The following is a 17,765-nucleotide window of genomic DNA, read 5'->3' on the forward strand; positions in this document are numbered from 1 at the left end:
TATTATATGCACATTGTAATACTGATTGTCAACATAAACCATATATGTGAGTCCCAAACCTATAGCAGATCAAATATCTTGAATAATATTATTATTTGTTTATCAAAATGAATCCAGTAAATATTGTCCATTTATAAGAAATTTTCCAAAGGTTGCCTGACTGCCTTGCAGACCCGATAAATCCTGATTGATAGAGCAAAAGAATGTAACGGTGGTTTAGAAAACAGCCTTGATATAGATAATATTCCACTATCCCATGATATGGATGTGTTGCCGTTATGTCAATTTAAACACACAGTCATGATTGTCCATCACAGTTTTTGAAGACAGCCCTCGGCCTTATGTGTTATTGAATCACAAAGAGTTGCCCCTTCAAACAAGCACACAGATGACACAGCTTTCCATATATGTATGGATGCGTTGGTTACAAGGAATGAAGGCAACACCCTTCGTATGGAAGTATTCAGAAAATACCCAGAATACAACACCTTACTCCACGCATCCAGCTTTCATCCAGCACATATCACTGAAAACACCCCCAAGTCTCAATTCATTAGGATGAGACGTATTTGTTCAGATGAAAATACCTTTGAAGTAATTTGTTCAGATGAAAATACCTTTGAAGTCTTTCGTAAAGATTTGTCCAATAGGTTTCAAGAAAGGGGTTACAGCACGGGTTATGTACATACAGCAAGCAATCATGCTGCAAATTTAAACAGAGATGACCTTCTTAAATACAAACAAAAATCACAAAATACAAACAACATTTTATGATTCATCACTGCATATGGTAGGAATACCAACAGAGTCAGTGATGCCATCAGACGATACTGGAATATTCTTTTAGCTGACAATTTTTTGTCACAACATTTATCTGAGACCTGCATGTTCTCATTCAGAAAGGGGAAAAATCTTGGATCTTATTTCAACCACTACAAACACCATCATGATCCCATCAATCATAACATGACCCAAACCTTAATCTCTGGAGACAAGCTAGTGGGCTGCATGCCATGTGGACATTGCAGCCATTGCAAGCATGTGCTAAAAACCAAACAATTCTCCAGTAGCAATTCCAGTATTATATTTGACATCACGTTTTTTGCAAATTGCAGTACGGATTGGATCATTTACATGGCTTCTTGCAGTTGATATAGGACAAACATCCAGACCTCTTAAGTTACGCATTTCTGAACACCTCAGTGATGCCAAATGTAAGAGAATGAGCATTGCCCTTTATAAAAATACTCTCAAATACCACAGCAAAGTTTCATTTTACCATCACTGATAAAATAATAGGTTACAGATCTAACAAATCTGGATGTCATAGTAAATTAAATGCAAAAGAGAAAAAATGGATTGTGAAATTAGGTGGACTTTTCCAGCCTGGTCTTAATGAATATTTATTAGTTGGTATATTAATGAATATTCATGAGCTCACCAATGAAATTTTGCGATTAATTATTTCCAAATGTATAAAAGAACTTCAAGATGTTTTTGGAATTTACACTGATGAAGGCTAGGTCAACACCATAGCCGAAATTGGTCTGTTCATTCTCGTGTTTTTTTTATTTTAATAACTAATTAAATCAGTTTACACAGCTTACAGTTGCTGGCTTTTGTTTTTTGTCTACCATGTGTTTTTGAGCCGTGCAATTACTTCCATGCAGGGGAATTCTTTTTGAGTAAACAGTGTTTATTCCCAGCTGAATCTGTGATGATATTTAGCAGTGTGTGTTCCCAGCTGAATCTGTGATGATATTTAGCAGTGTGTGTTCCCAGCTGAATCTGTGATGATATTTAGCAGTGTGTGTTCCCAGCTGAATCTGTGATGATATTTAGCAGTGTGTGTTCCCAGCTGAATCTGTGATGATATTTAGCAGTGTGTGTTCCCAGCTGAATTTGTGATGATATTTAGCAGTGTGTGTTCCCAGCTGAATCTGTGATGATATTTAGCAGTGTGTGTTCCCAGCTGAATCCGTGATGATATTTAGCAGTGTGTGTTCCCAGCTGAATCCGTGATGATATTTAGCAGTGTGTGTTCCTAGCTGAATCTGTGATGATATTTAGCAGTGTGTGTTCCCAGCTGAATCTGTGATGATATTTAGCAGTGTGTGTTTCCAGTTGAATCCGTGATGATATTTAGCAGTGTGTGTTCCCAGCTGAATCCGTGATGATATTTAGCAGTGTGTGTTCCTAGCTGAATCTGTGATGATATTTAGCAGTGTGTGTTCCCAGCTGAATCTGTGATGATATTTAGCAGTGTGTGTTCCCAGCTGAATCTGTGATGATATTTAGCAGTGTGTGTTCCCAGCTGAATCTGTGATGATATTTAGCAGTGTGTGTTCCCAGCTGAATCTGTGATGATATTTAGCAGTGTGTGTTCCCAGCTGAATCTGTGATGATATTTAGCAGTGTGTGTTCCCAGCTGAATCTGTGATGATATTTAGCAGTGTGTGTTCCCAGCTGAATCTGTGATGATATTTAGCAGTGTGTGTTCCCAGCTGAATCCGTGATGATATTTAGCAGTGTGTGTTCCCAGCTGAATCCGTGATGATATTTAGCAGTGTGTGTTCCCAGCTGAATCTGTGATGATATTTAGCAGTGTGTGTTCCCAGCTGAATCTGTGATGATATTTAGCAGTGTGTGTTTCCAGTTGAATCCGTGATGATATTTAGCAGTGTGTGTTCCCAGCTGAATCTGTGATGATATTTAGCAGTGTGTGTTCCCAGCTGAATCTGTGATATTTAGCAGTGTGTGTTCCCAACTGAATCTGTGATGATATTTAGCAGTGTGTGTTCCCAGCTGAATCCGTGATGATATTTAGCAGTGTGTGTTCCCAGCTGAATCCATGATGATATTTAGCAGTGTGTGTTCCCAGCTGAATCCGTGATGATATTTAGCAGTGTGTGTTCCCAGCTGAATCTGTGATGATATTTAGCAGTGTGTGTTCCCAGCTGAATCTGTGATGATATTTAGCAGTGTGTGTTCCTAGCTGAATCTGTGATGATATTTAGCAGTGTGTGTTCCCAGCTGAATCTGTGATGATATTTAGCAGTGTGTGTTTCCAGTTGAATCTGTAATGATATTTAGCAGTGTGTGTTCCCAGCTGAATCTGTGATGATATTTAGCAGTGTGTGTTCCCAGCTGAATCTGTGATATTTAGCAGTGTGTGTTCCCAGCTGAATCTGTGATGATATTTAGCAGTGTGTGTTCCCAGCTGAATCCGTGATGATATTTAGCAGTGTGTGTTCCCAGCTGAATCCGTGATGATATTTAGCAGTGTGTGTTCCCAGCTGAATCCGTGATGATATTTAGCAGTGTGTGTTCCCAGCTGAATCTGTGATGATATTTAGCAGTGTGTGTTCCCAGCTGAATCTGTGATGATATTTAGCATCAACATGTGGTGATACTGAGTGGTGTGTGCTCCCACCTCAATCTGTGGTATACTGAGTGGTGTGTGCTCCCACCTCAGTCTGTGGTGATACTGAGTGGTGTGTGCTCCCACCTCAGTCTGTGGTGATACTGAGTGGTGTGTGCTTCCACCTCAATCTGTGGTGATGCTAAGTGGTGTGTGCTCTCACCTCAATTTGTGGTGATACTGAGTGGTGTGTGTTCCCACCTCAGTCTGTGGTGATACTGAGTGTTGTATGCTTCAACCTCAATCTGTGGTGATGCTAAGTGGTGTGTGCTCCCACCTCAGTCTGTGGTATACTGAGTGGTGTGTGCTCCCACCTCAGTCTGTGGTGATACTGAGTGGTGTGTGCTCCCACCTCAGTCTGTGGTGATACTGAGTGGTGTGTGCTTCTACCTCAATCTGTGGTGATACTGAGTGGTGTGTGCTTCCACCTCAATCTGTGGTGATACTGTGCTTCCACCTCAATCTGTGGTGATATGATACTGAGTGGTGTGTGCTCCCACGTCAATCTGTGGTGATACTGAGTTGTGTGTGCTTCCACCTCAATCTGCAGTGATACTGAATGGTGTGTGCTTCCACCTCAATCTGTTGTGGTGCCGAGTGGTGCGTGCTGTCACCTCCATCTGTGGTATACTGAGTGGTGTGTCTCCCTCCTCAATCTGTGGTGATGCTGAGTGGTGTGTGCTCCCACCTCAATTTGTGGTGGTACTGAGTGGTGTGTGCTCCCACCTCAATCTGTGGTGATACTGAGTGGTGTGTGCTCCCACTTTAATCTGTGGTGATACTGAGTGGTGTGTGCTCCCACCTCAATATGTGGTGATACTGAGTGGTGTGTGCTCCCACCTCAGTCTGTGGTATACTGAGTGGTGTCTCCCACCTCAACATGTGGTGATACTGAGTGGTGTGTGCTCCCACCTCAATCTGTGGTGATACTGAGTGATGTGTGCTCCCACCTCAATCTGTGGTGATACTGAGTGGTGTGTGCTTCCACCTCACTCTATGGTGATGCTAAGTGGTGTATCCTCCTACCTCAATCTGTGGTGATACTGAGAGGTGTGTGCTCCCACCTCAATCTGTGGTGATACTGAGTGGTGTCTGCTCCCACCACCATCTGTGCTATACTGAGTGGTGTGTGCTCCCACCTCATTCTGTGGTAATATTTAGCAATGTGTGCAATGCCCTGGGATCTGTGTTGATGCTGAACAGTTTATATAATCTCACCAGTATCTGTGCTAATACTATGGAGTGTGTGTTCCCACATCCATTTTTGATGGTTTTTGTGCACTGCCCCTGGATCTGTGCTGACTCTGATTAAGATATGTATTTGCAGCTGGATCTATGCTGATGCTGAGTAGCATGTGCTCCTCCTTCAGTCTGTGGCGGTGACAGTGAGCAGTGTGTCCTCCCACTTCCATCTGTGGTGCTACTGTTTGGTGTGTGCATTGCCCTGGATCTGCCATGATGCTGACCATTGTGTGCTCTCATCTCAGTCTGTGGTGGTACTCTTTGGTGTGTGCATTGCCCCTAGATCTGCTGCATTGCTGAGTCTTTTGGTGGTAATGTGCAGTGTGTGCATTGCCTCTGGATCTGCCCTGATTCTGAGTAGTATGGAGTGGTGATAATAAGCAGTGTGTGCTCACTTTCTGCATCTGTGTTGATACTATTTGGTGTGTGCATTGCCCCTGGGTCTACATTGATGCTGAACAGTGTGTACATCCATTTCAATCTGTGTTGGCACTATGTGGTGTATGCTCCCATCTCAGTCTGTGGCGGTACTGTTCAGTGTGTGCATTGCCCATGGATCTACTGTGATGCTGAGCAGTGTGTGCTCCCACCTCAATCTGTGGTTGTACTGTGTGCTATGTGTGCACTATGCCTGGATCTGCATTGATGCTGAGCAGTGTATGCAGAGTCCATCTCGGTTGACAGTTTGCTTTAGGTTTGGGAAAGATGAAAATGGGAATGAGCCACAATGTCCACTGTCAATTTTCATAAGAATGTCCACTATGACTTTTTGTAATAATGTCTAATCACTTTTACTAATTGATCTTTGTATCAGTGTGTGCTGCAGCAACTTACAAAACAGTTGTCTTTATTTAAAAAAGCAGACATACAGATAAATAGTAACTATGTCCTGCTTTAGAAAGACAGGCATACAGATAAATAGTAACTATGTCCTGCAATGACTTGGGGTGTATGATTAGAAGAGACTTCTTAGCATGATTTCCTTTTTTAAGAATTTGAACACTTATAGACCTATAGACAATCCATGCAGCCATTTTTAAATGGAGGACAATGGTGTTAGTAGGAGATTAGGCTGCCCATTGTGGTTCTTTATAAATTATTGTTACGTCTTTAGTAGTAGTAATACTCAACACTTATCTTGAGGATTTTCTCAAAAATATTTCATAAAGATTATATGTTTGCTTTTCAGAAAACTTTTCTGGACAGACAGAGGCTCAGACAGTGGAGTACCAGCAAAAATAGGAAGTGCAGAGATGGACGGCAGTAGCCCTCAGATACTTTTCACTAACAACCTTGCCAATGCAGAGTCTATCACAGCTGATATCGCTGAGAGGAAGTTGTACTGGGCTATAACCAGCACAGGAAAGGTATATTACTTTTTGACATATTGAAATGAATAATAAAAATAAAAACTCTTAGTTTAAAAAATAAGTTTACCAAAACCTTACAGTTGAGTTGTAAGATCAGATTATTCCAAGCCACTTCATTATCATTTGAGTCATATACATCATGTTATAGAGCAGGCAATATTTTGAAATGCAAAAAACTCAAATGTGGTAACAGATGCACCTAAGCTACACTTCAACCATTGTGTATATATGTCAGAGAGTTAAGAGATCACATGAGGGTTCACTCCACTGTAGGGCTGTAAAATCCCTTTTCCTTTGACAGCTTGAAGCCTAGATGTAGTTAGAACACATGCTGGTAATGCTGGACAACAAGAGTGCTCCTTGTAAACTGAGACAAATAACAGAGACATTATTAACATGCCATACAGAGTAAGATCACACACACAATATTACACCTTCATATTTCCATAATATTTATGTATTTAGCCAGGACAGTCATACAGAACAAACCCCCCACCTAAACAGCTGTTCAATCTCAGCCTCTCCACAGGCTACGTGCCCATAGAATGGAACACAGCAATGGTTATTCCGCTCCACAAAGGAGGAGCCACAACTGACCCTGGGAACTATCACCCCATAAGCCTGACTAGGCTGGTCTGCAAGGCTATGGAGCGCATCAACATGGAACTCATTAACAAAGACATTGGGAACCCCCAAACACTTGACAAAACCCAGTTCGGCTTTGTTAAGGGCAGACCATGCCTACTAAACCTGGTTGACTTCTTCGAGACAGTTACCAAGGCCATAGACGAGGGAAAGGTGATTAACACTTCCTACCTTGATCTCGCCAAGGCGTTCGGCACCATTCCTCACTCGGGTATTATAGAAAAACTCACCAGCCTGAACATAAACCCCTACATCACAAGATGGGTTGCCAACTGGCTTACAGACAGAACTCACATGGTAAGAATAGCAGGCTCCAGGTCTGACTCTAAACCAGTCACAAGTGGTGTCCCACAAGGCTCAGTTCTGGGACCCCTACTGTTCGGCATATATTTCTCAGAAGTACAGGCAAACACAGGAGTACTATGGCTAACCAAGTTCACCGATGACTGCAAACTGGGAGCCATAACTGACTCTCCAGCTGACACGGACATCCTCCAAAAAGGCCTTACTGAGACAGACACCTGGTATCAAAGTCATGGCCTCAAGCTAAATGCCAAAAAATGCATAGTCATCCCGTTTGGGAAAAACAAAACATCCACGAATTACCACATAGGCGGCAGCCCTCTCAATACAGAAGAGGTAATAAGAGATCTGGGGACTCAGGTAGATAGTAATCTCTCTTTTGACAATCATATTGCCAAAGTACTTAGGAAATCCTTCTATGTGGCCCATCTAATTACTAAGAGGTTCGCATCTAGAAATAAAGAGGTTATAGTGCCCCTCTACTCATCACTCATCAGACCCATCATAGAGTAAAATGCCCCATTTGGGATGTACCTCACAAGACACTTCCAACAGCTTGAAAGACCACAAAAGCATCTCACCAAGAGGATTACTGGCCTCAAACATATGTACTATGCAGCCCGACTGAAAAAACTCCGGCTGTACTCAGTGGCATATCTCTGCCTGACTTACAAAGCCATGTCCAACTCAGAATTGATGAACATGCTCCACCTAAAGAAATCCAAGTCACTGCGAGCCACGCGCTCCAGTGAGCTAAACCTCGCCACAACAATAAATAGAACATGCTGGAGGGATAGATTCCTGTCACAGAGACTCCCCATGCTTTGGAACACAATTCCTAACTACATTAGGCAGAGCCCCTCACTAACACTCTTCAAGAGAAGCCTTGATGAATGGATGGGTAACAGAAAGTACACCCCCTAGGATCACTTCATTGGCTCTGCTTGACAGAGGCTCAGTTAATTAATCAATGGGGCAGCGAAAGCCGACACACTCTGGCTAGGCTTAGAAATGCCCTCAGGCAGATAGCCTAGTACCTACCTATGAACCTATAAAAAGATAATTAGTGGAAGAATGCCATATGAAGTGACCATACATGCCACATAATAAATATGTTAATGGAAGCAGACATGCAGGATTGTATATAGTTTTTATTTTATTTTATTTTTACTTATTTATTCTAGTTGACTGAGTAGGATGCTGGTCCTAGGACTCCTTTCAGCCAATATTAAGGTACAAGATTACAATACAAGATTATAATTACATTTTACACAGTGAATAATAGTGACTATCATAATAAGTCAGTGCAAATGATGCTACAATTATACATGGTACAAATATTCAGAGACAACAAACAGTAAAAAATTCACAAAACAAGTCCACAGTAACTATAGTAGACAGATATATTTGCATATTTTAATGTACAGCTGTGAAAATACTTACCAATTACATACATGAGCGCTCAACCAATGTGACAAGGGAAAGAAAGAAAGAAGGATGAAGGAAAGCGAGAGAGAGAGAGAGAGAGAGAGAGAGAGAGGGAGAGAGAGAGAGAGAAAGAAAGAGAGAGACAGAGAGAGACAGAGGGAACAGAGACGAGAAGGAAAGTAACAATAACAATAATACTGTTTCTATCTCTCTCTCTCTCTCTCTCTCTCTCTCTCTCTGTATCATCTTATTTCGGCTGTTCCCGCTAGGGGTCGCCACAGCAGATCACCTTTTCCATTTCTTCCTGTTCTCTGCATCTTGCTCTGTCACACCAACCGCCTGCATGTCCTCTCTCACCACATCCATAAACCTTATCTTAGGCCTTCCTCTTTTCCTGTTACCTGGCAGCTTCATCCTTAGCATCTTTTTCCCAATATACTCTGCATCCCTCCTCAGCACATGTCCAAACCAATGTAATCTTGCCTCTCTGGCTTTGTCTCCAAACTTTCCAACCTGGGCTGACCCTCTAATATACTCATTCCTAATCCTGTCCACCATCGTCACACCCAGTGCAAATCTTAACATCTTTAATTCTGCCACATCCAGCTCAAACTCCTGCCTTTTTGTCAGTGCCACTGTCTCCAACCCATATAACATAGCTGGTCTCACTACCCTCTTGTAGACCTTCCCTTTCACTCTTACAGGTACTCGTCTGTCACAAATCACTCCTGACACTCTTCTCCACCCACTCCATCCTGCCTGTACTCTCTTCTTCACCTCCCTTCCACACTCACCGTTACTCTGAACTATTGACCCCAAATATTTAAACTCATCCACCTTCACCACCTCTACTCCTTGCATCCTCACCATTCCTCTATCCTCCCTCTCATTCACACACATATATTCTATCTTATTCCTGCTGACCTTCATTCCTCTTCTCTCTAGAGCATATCTCCACTTCTCCAGGGTCTCCTCCAACTGTTCCCTACTCTCACTACAGATCACAATGTCATCTGCAAACATCATAGTCCACGGGGACTCCTGTCTGATCTCGTTTGTCAACCTGTCCATCACCATTGCAAATAAGAACGGGCTCAGAGCTGATCCTTGATGTAACCCCACCTCCACCTTAAATGCATCCTTCACTCCCACCACAGACCTCACCGCTGTCACACTACCCTGTACCACTCTTACATACTTCTCTGACACTCCTGACTTCCTCATACAATACCACAACTCCTCTCTAGGCACCCTGTCATATGCTTTCTCTAAGTCTACAAAAACACAATGCAACTCCTTCTGACATTCTCTGTACATATATATATATATATATATATATTTATATATATATATATATATATATATATATATATATATATATATATATATATATATATATATATATGTGTGTGTGTGTATATTGAATGGTTACCTGACCAAAACATAGAATATTGAGCTTAACACTTTAGAAGAGGCAGGCCCCCCTGCATTCTTCCTTTACCCCTCCAACACACAGACTGCCAGAACATCACCATAATAACATCACTTCATCAAAGGAGGAACTTTCCCTATTAAAGGGAACCACTACCACTACATATTAAAACCCACATGAGCAAGAGTCCCCCTTATAAAACACTACTGTAGATACAACAAAACCCACCCAAAAAGCAAACATAACTCCTGCACAATCACCAAATTAATATGACCTCAACAAAAATACTAAATATATGTACAAAAATGAGATTCAGACTGAACACCCTTATCTGCATTCACTCATTTCTGAGCACCACTAATTCTTCCTTCCTTTTTATCTGCATTCATTCATTTCTGAGCACCACTAATTCTTCCTTCCTTTTTTATCTGCATTCACTCATTTCTGAGCACCACTAATTCTTCCTTCCTTTTTTATCTGCATTCACTCATTTCTGAGCACCACTTATTCTTCCTTCCTTATCTGCATTCACTCATGTCTGATCACCACTTATGCTTCCTTCCTTATCTGCATTCACTCATTTCTGGGCACTGCTAATCCCTTCGCCTTTCCCTGCTTTTGCACAACCAACCTACAACTCTCTTGACATACAAGTAAAGTTGACAGTTTATTTCCTAAGGTTGGATAACATCACAGTTGTAACATCGCCTGCATGATAATCACGTGGCACCACAGGACCCGGAAGCACGTAAACAAAGGCTTTCAAAATAAGCAGCTGAAGAAATCAAACAGCTGCTAGGTCTCCAAAAAGATCCTTTAATGTAACCAGGCAAAGTAAAAATCCACAATATCTTCCAAGCGCTTTCACTCGATCACATGCGAGCTTTCTCAAATCAAGCAACCTTGCTGGAAGTTCATTCAAATTAAATACTTCCAGAGTCATCACATGACTTCCTGTGAACCTTTCCCAACAGGAAAATCACCATATAAGGAAATTATAAAATACATTCTTATTATCATTAAAAATAATTAATCATGTAATGACTTTGTGATGACTCTGGAAGTATTTAATTTGAATGAACTTCCAGCAAGGTTGTTTGCCTTGAGAAAACTTGCATGTGGTCGAGTGAAAGCACTTGGAAGATATTGTGGATTTTTACTTTGCTTGGTTACATTAAAGGATCTTTTTGGAGACCTAGCAGCTGTTTGATTTCTTCATCTGCTTATTTTGAAAGCCTTTGTTTACGTGCTTCCGGGTCCTGTGGTGCCACATGATTTTCATTCTTGGTTTGATTTTGCTTTTAGTTTTGGTGTTTTTTATTGCCTGCATGATAGGAAAATCCCTGACTTGTGCACATTCATAGAGTTCCCAACTCTGTGCTCCAAAAAGCACAAATGAAAATTGTTAAAAAGAACATTAGTGATATCCATGTTTACATAGGTAACTGCTCATCCATAGGACTATTGCATGCCTACAGTTCAAGGCTGGCACCTCCATCATGCTACTGCATTCCTAAAGTTCATGGCTGGTACCCCATCATGCTACTGCATGCCTACAGATCATGGCTGACACCTCCATCATCCTACTGCATGCCTACAGTTCATCACTGGCACCCCCATCATGCTACTGCATGCCTACAGTTCACGGCTGGCACCCCCATCATGCTACTGCATGCCTACAGTTCATGTCTGACAGCCCCATCATGCTACTGCATGCTTACAGTTCGGGGCTGACACCCCCATAATCCTACTGCATGCCTACAGTTCATCACTGGCACCCCCATTATGCTACTGCATGCCTACAGTTCATGGCTGGCACCCCCATCATGGTACTGCATGCCTACAGTTTGTGGCTAGCACTCCCATCATGCTCCTGTGCAGCTAGGCACTTACTCCACCACTATTACTGAAGTAGTACTCTACACACAGAGGTGGGAATTCAGTGCCAATGAAAACAAACAGGGTATTGTGGGTAGGGAACCTAGTTCCTATTTCGAAAGCTCCTGGATTTTTCATCTGCATCCATGGCTTGGGGGTTCCCTTTTTGGAGAATTAAGTAGGAGTCACTACTTGGTGTAGTGTGCTCTCCAAAGGAGTCACTACTTGGTGTAGCGTGCTCTCCAAAGGAGTCACTACTTGGTGTAGTGTGCTCTCCAAAATGTAATTAGAATCATTCAGCAAGTATTGTGACTTGATCAGGCAGCGCTTTTCTAAAAGAAGTTCCCAGTGTGTAAACATTTATGTAATTTGTGTTATGACTTCTTGATCTATATTGCTGAACTTAAAGTACTTTCCTAGTTCCTTTAATTTTGTGTAGTTCATGTCTATATTCTCATGCCATTGATATCCCTTCTTTCTAAATATATGCAGTTCAAATTGTGTATTTCATTTTGGTTCAAAACATATCTTGAATTTCTTCTATATGTCTACTTTTGCATCAGTAATGGATGCTAATGTGTCATGATTTTTATATTTTTTCTCTTGTCTTGTGTAATACCAGTTGTTTTAGTCTTGCCTCTGCCATTATGTTTAGTGCAGTTATATTATTCTGTAATCTGGACACCTGTTTTGACCACTGTAACCCTAAACAATAATTATTCATAACAGTACAAATCAACGCAAAATTTGGTATTTCCAGAAACATTCTTTAAATATTTTATTTTAACTTTATTTTTCTTATATGCTTTCTTAATTTGTATAAGCTGTATATATTTGTTTAATGCTGTTGTTATTGTCAAGCAAAATATTTGTTCCTCCTTTTATCATTATTTTAATAGTATTTGACATATCTCGTTGATCTTGTATAATTCCAGTTAAATAAGTATGTCTTCCTTTTTCTGAATTCAGTCCTCAGTATTCTTTATCATGTATTTATTTTCTTATGGCTTTTGAAAGTGAAAGAAGTATTAATCTCAAAACACCCCAGTCCAATAGTCTTATTTGTGGTACATTTCCCTTAAATTTTCCCTTAAAACCACCTTCCTCAAAGTATACTACTGTTCTATTTAGTGTATCCTACAACTATAAATTATCTCTACTTGACTCCCAAGTAGACTATTCTCTATCTGTATACCCATGCACTTGCTCCTACAGTACTTATCACCTTGATACAGCACTCTTGTTATAGAAAGTACCCCAAAAAAGCAAACCCCGTTCTCGGTCACCCACATCCCCCAAAACCTTTTCTTTAAGTTTTTCTGTCTATTCCCTCTAGCATGTCGTGGGATCAGTTGCTAATGTCCTCTCCTGCTCAGCTGGTGAACCTGGGAATATTGAGGCAATGTTACAATTGCCTCATGTACACAGACAATCCTCTCCTCCTCCCACAAAATACAAATACATGCGAGAGATGCAACTATACGGCCAAACTGGAGGCTGAGCTCTCTCAACATAGGACTGGCAAGACCAGACAGGAGGAGAAGGTAACCACACACACTATAGACCCAGTCTCACATAATACCATCACAACCTCAAATCATACACATAAACACACAAAGACATACTCGGAGGCTCTGATCAAAAATCTACCAAAACAGCAGAGGCCACCAAAGCAGACACCCAAACAACTACAACCTCAGAACACAACACCTGCAACGCATAGACCACACAGTCAGAGTGTCAAGCAGTCACAGCCCTTAAGGCCAAATACAATGCCAGACACATTAGTCATTGGTGACTCCATAGTCAGGCACACTGACGTCCCGCTCACCAGACTGAGTAAGGAGAAGGTCACAGTAAGCTGCCTGTCGGGTGCTAGAATCCGCCACATAACGCATGCACTCAGGTCTCTCAACAGCAGGTACAAGTACGACTCAATCATTGTCCACACTGGTGTTAACGACCTGAGATGTACCTCCTTGGACTACATGAAAAGGGACATAGAGGAGCTCTCTGATTATGTAGCCCAAGCAGGTATGACCCTGACCTTGAGCAGTATCCTACCTTCACCAAGAATGATGCCACAATACAGAGACAAGATGATCAGCTTTAACAATTGGCTTAAACTCTGGTGTCATTCAAAGGGGATCCAATGTCTGTCTGCCTGGGATGACATGCTGGACAAGCCACGCTGCTTCGCAAGGGATGGCTTGCACTTGTCACCCCTGGGATTTCGGATTTTGGCAAAGGCTCTTGCCACCCCCATAGTGCCTTTTTTAGGCAAGGCTCAAATTCTAAACCTACCACCCTAGAACACAACAAAGAAAAAAAAACTAAGGGTAATGCTGCTCAATGCCAGAAGTCTCAACCTCAAGATGCACGCACTCGAGGCCCTTCTCAGTATGGAGAACATCGATGTCTGTGCTGTGACAGAAACCTGGTTCAAGGCTCCTGAGAGCACCCCAGCACTATCAGGTTTTACCTCATATCATGCGTTCCGGCCCCAAAACCCGGACAATACCAAGAAAGGAGGAGGGGTATCCATATTCATCAAGGACACCCACACCTCAAGATTGGTGGCAATGCACGATGCATCGAAAACCATCCAGGTGCAATTAACCATAGGCAAGACTGCTCTGCAATTTGTAGCATGTTACAAGCCACCCTCGCAAACTCAGGAACCTCATATGGCCTTCCTGAAAACACTGGAGGGGATAAATGTATCTCCAAACACCATCATACTAGGTGACTTCAACTACCCTAATATAGACTGGGAACACTACTCAAGCCCAAACACCCTAGCCCAAAAGTTCCTGGAATTCATAAACTCAAATGCCATGGAACAACTAGTCACCATCCCCACAAGAGGAGAAAACATACTTGATCTCATCATCACGAACATGGGAGCACAATGTTCAATGCCAGAAGTATACCCCTCACTGGTGAGATCAGATCACAAACTAATCTCGCTGGAGGTCCTCATCCCGCCCCCACCCAAAATGAAAAGACCACAGTAAAGAACTTCTAAAGCTGACTTCACACTTCTAAAGACTAGTGTGGGCTCCTTTAAGGCCCCTGAGCCGGCGGTAAACATTACTCAAACCGCTGAATCACTTACAAATGCCTTCTACCAGCACCTGCAGGGCTGCATGGATCAGGCAATCCCAAGCAAAACAAAGACTCTTTGTACCAAAGGCAAGCGCCCAGTCTGGTGGACCCCAGCCATAAACAAACTCTACAACAAAAGGAGAAAGCTACTACAAGATAGAGCAAAATCCTTAAAAGGTAAGACACCGCTGATCACTATAAGTAAAAAGCTAAGAGCTCTCATAAAAACACCCAAAGCTAATTTTGAGAAAAAATTAGCTAAGGACTCTAAAGACAACCATAAGGCATTCTTTAGCTATGTCAGAAACCTAGGAGGAAACTCCCAGATATGCTCAGAATTAGTTCTAAATGATGTGAAGATTACTGATCCTACAGACATTGCCAACATACTGGCTGACAGGTTCAGTGCAAACTTCTCCCCCCCCTCCCCCCCTAAAGGAGAGATATCTATACCAAATGATTGTAGCCCCCCAAACATCTCTAACGCCCAGGTGAGAACTGCTCTCTCCAAGGCAAAGAACACAGCATCCATGGGACCTGATGGTGTCCCCGGCTGTGTGCTCCATGAACTCAACGAGGAATTAAACCCACAGTTAGGACAGCTTCAGTGCAAACTTCTCCCCCCCTTCCCCCCCTAAAGGAGAGATATCTATACCAAATGATTGTAGCCCCCCAAACATCTCTAATGCCCAGGTGTGAACTGCTCTCTCCAAGGCAAAGAACACAGCATCCATGGGGCCTGATGGTGTCCCCGGCTGTGTGCTCCATGAACTCAACGAGGAATTAAACCCACAGTTAGGACAGCTGTTTAATCTTAGTCTCACCTCCGGATACGCACTCCAGGAGTGGCGCAGCGACTGTGGTCCCACTCCACAAAGGCGGTGCCTCCACCGACCCTGGAAATTACCGTCCCATTAGCTTGACAAGCCTTATCTGCAAAGCCATGGAGAGGATCATAATGGATCTCATAAATAAAGACATAGGGAATTTGCAGACCTTGGATCCAACCCAGTTTGGCTTTGTCAAAGGCAGATCATGCCTTTTAAACTTGGTTGACTTTTTCGAAATAGTCACCAAGGCCATTGACGAGGGTAAGGCAGTCCATACAGCCTACCTAGACCTGGCGAAGGCTTTCGATACAATACCCCACTCGGGTATCATTGAAAAACTCATCAACTTAAAAGTAAACCCATACATCACAAGATGGGTTGCAAACTGGCTGAGTGACAGAACCCACAGGGTCACAGTTGCTGGCGCCATGTCAGACTCAAAGCCTGTCACAAGTGGTGTCCCACAGGGCTCAGTCCTGGGCCCACTCTTGTTCGGCATCTACTTTTCTGAAGTACAAGCAACCACAGGAGGGTTATGGCTGACAAAGTTTGCAGATGACTGCAAACTGGGCGCCATAGTTGAAAACACATCTGACACAGATATCCTTCAGAAGGGCCTCACAGAAACGGATAACTGGTGCCAGAGCCATGTCTGTGCTGTGACAGAAACCTGGTTCAAGGCTCCTGAGAGCACCCCAGCACTATCAGGTTTTACCTCATATCATGCGTTCCGGCCCCAAAACCCGGACAATACCAAGAAAGGAGGAGGGGTATCCATATTCATCAAGGACACCCACACCTCAAGATTGGTGGCAATGCACGATGCATCGAAAACCATCCAGGTGCAATTAACCATAGGCAAGACTGCTCTGCAATTTGTAGCATGTTACAAGCCACCCTCGCAAACTCAGGAACCTCATATGGCCTTCCTGAAAACACTGGAGGGGATAAATGTATCTCCAAACACCATCATACTAGGTGACTTCAACTACCCTAATATAGACTGGGAACACTACTCAAGCCCAAACACCCTAGCCCAAAAGTTCCTGGAATTCATAAACTCAAATGCCATGGAACAACTAGTCACCATCCCCACAAGAGGAGAAAACATACTTGATCTCATCATCACGAACATGGGAGCACAATGTTCAATGCCAGAAGTATACCCCTCACTGGTGAGATCAGATCACAAACTAATCTCGCTGGAGGTCCTCATCCCGCCCCCACCCAAAATGAAAAAGACCACAGTAAAGAACTTCTCGAAAGCTGACTTCACACTTCTAAAGACTAGTGTGGGCTCCTTTAAGGCCCCTGAGCCGGCGGTAAACATTACTCAAACCGCTGAATCACTTACAAATGCCTTCTACCAGCACCTGCAGGGCTGCATGGATCAGGCAATCCCAAGCAAAACAAAGACTCTTTGTACCAAAGGCAAGCGTCCAGTCTGGTGGACCCCAGCCATAAACAAACTCTACAACAAAAGGAGAAAGCTACTACAAGATAGAGCAAAATCCTTAAAAGGTAAGACACCGCTGATCACTATAAGTAAAAAGCTAAGAGCTCTCATAAAAACACCCAAAGCTAATTTTGAGAAAAAATTAGCTAAGGACTCTAAAGACAACCATAAGGCATTCTTTAGCTATGTCAGAAACCTAGGAGGAAACTCCCAGATATGCTCAGAATTAGTTCTAAATGATGTGAAGATTACTGATCCTACAGACATTGCCAACATACTGGCTGACAGGTTCAGTGCAAACTTCTCCCCCCCCTCCCCCCCTAAAGGAGAGATATCTATACCAAATGATTGTAGCCCCCAAACATCTCTAACGCCCAGGTGAGAACTGCTCTCCAAGGCAAAGAACACAGCATCCATGGGACCTGATGGTGTCCCGGCTGTGTGCTCCATGAACTCAACGAGGAATTAAACCCACAGTTAGGACAGCTTCAGTGCAAACTTCTCACCCCCTTCCCCTAAAGGAGAGATATCTATACCAAATGATTGTAGCCCCCCAAACATCTCTAATGCCCAGGTGTGAACTGCTCTCTCCAAGGCAAAGAACACAGCATCCATGGGGCCTGATGGTGTCCCCGGCTGTGTGCTCCATGAA

At 42.8% G+C, this 17,765-nt stretch overlaps 1 protein-coding gene across 1 annotated transcript in view; it reads left to right on the top strand.

Moving 5' to 3' along the window:
* Nucleotides 1–17,765, top strand: part of LOC122788060 (low-density lipoprotein receptor-related protein 2-like) — a 1,238,079-nt gene that overhangs the window by 529,850 nt on the left and 690,464 nt on the right. Inside the window, exon 36 of the mRNA XM_044054982.1 lies at nt 5,853–6,030. Coding sequence (XP_043910917.1) covers nt 5,853–6,030 — 178 coding nt within the window. The remainder of the gene's footprint in view (nt 1–5,852; nt 6,031–17,765) is intronic.

Source organism: Protopterus annectens, chromosome 13.part0, assembly GCF_019279795.1.
Source record: "Protopterus annectens isolate FY-2018-M chromosome 13.part0, PAN1.0, whole genome shotgun sequence".
In the NCBI taxonomy this organism is placed as follows: Eukaryota; Metazoa; Chordata; order Ceratodontiformes; family Protopteridae; genus Protopterus; species Protopterus annectens.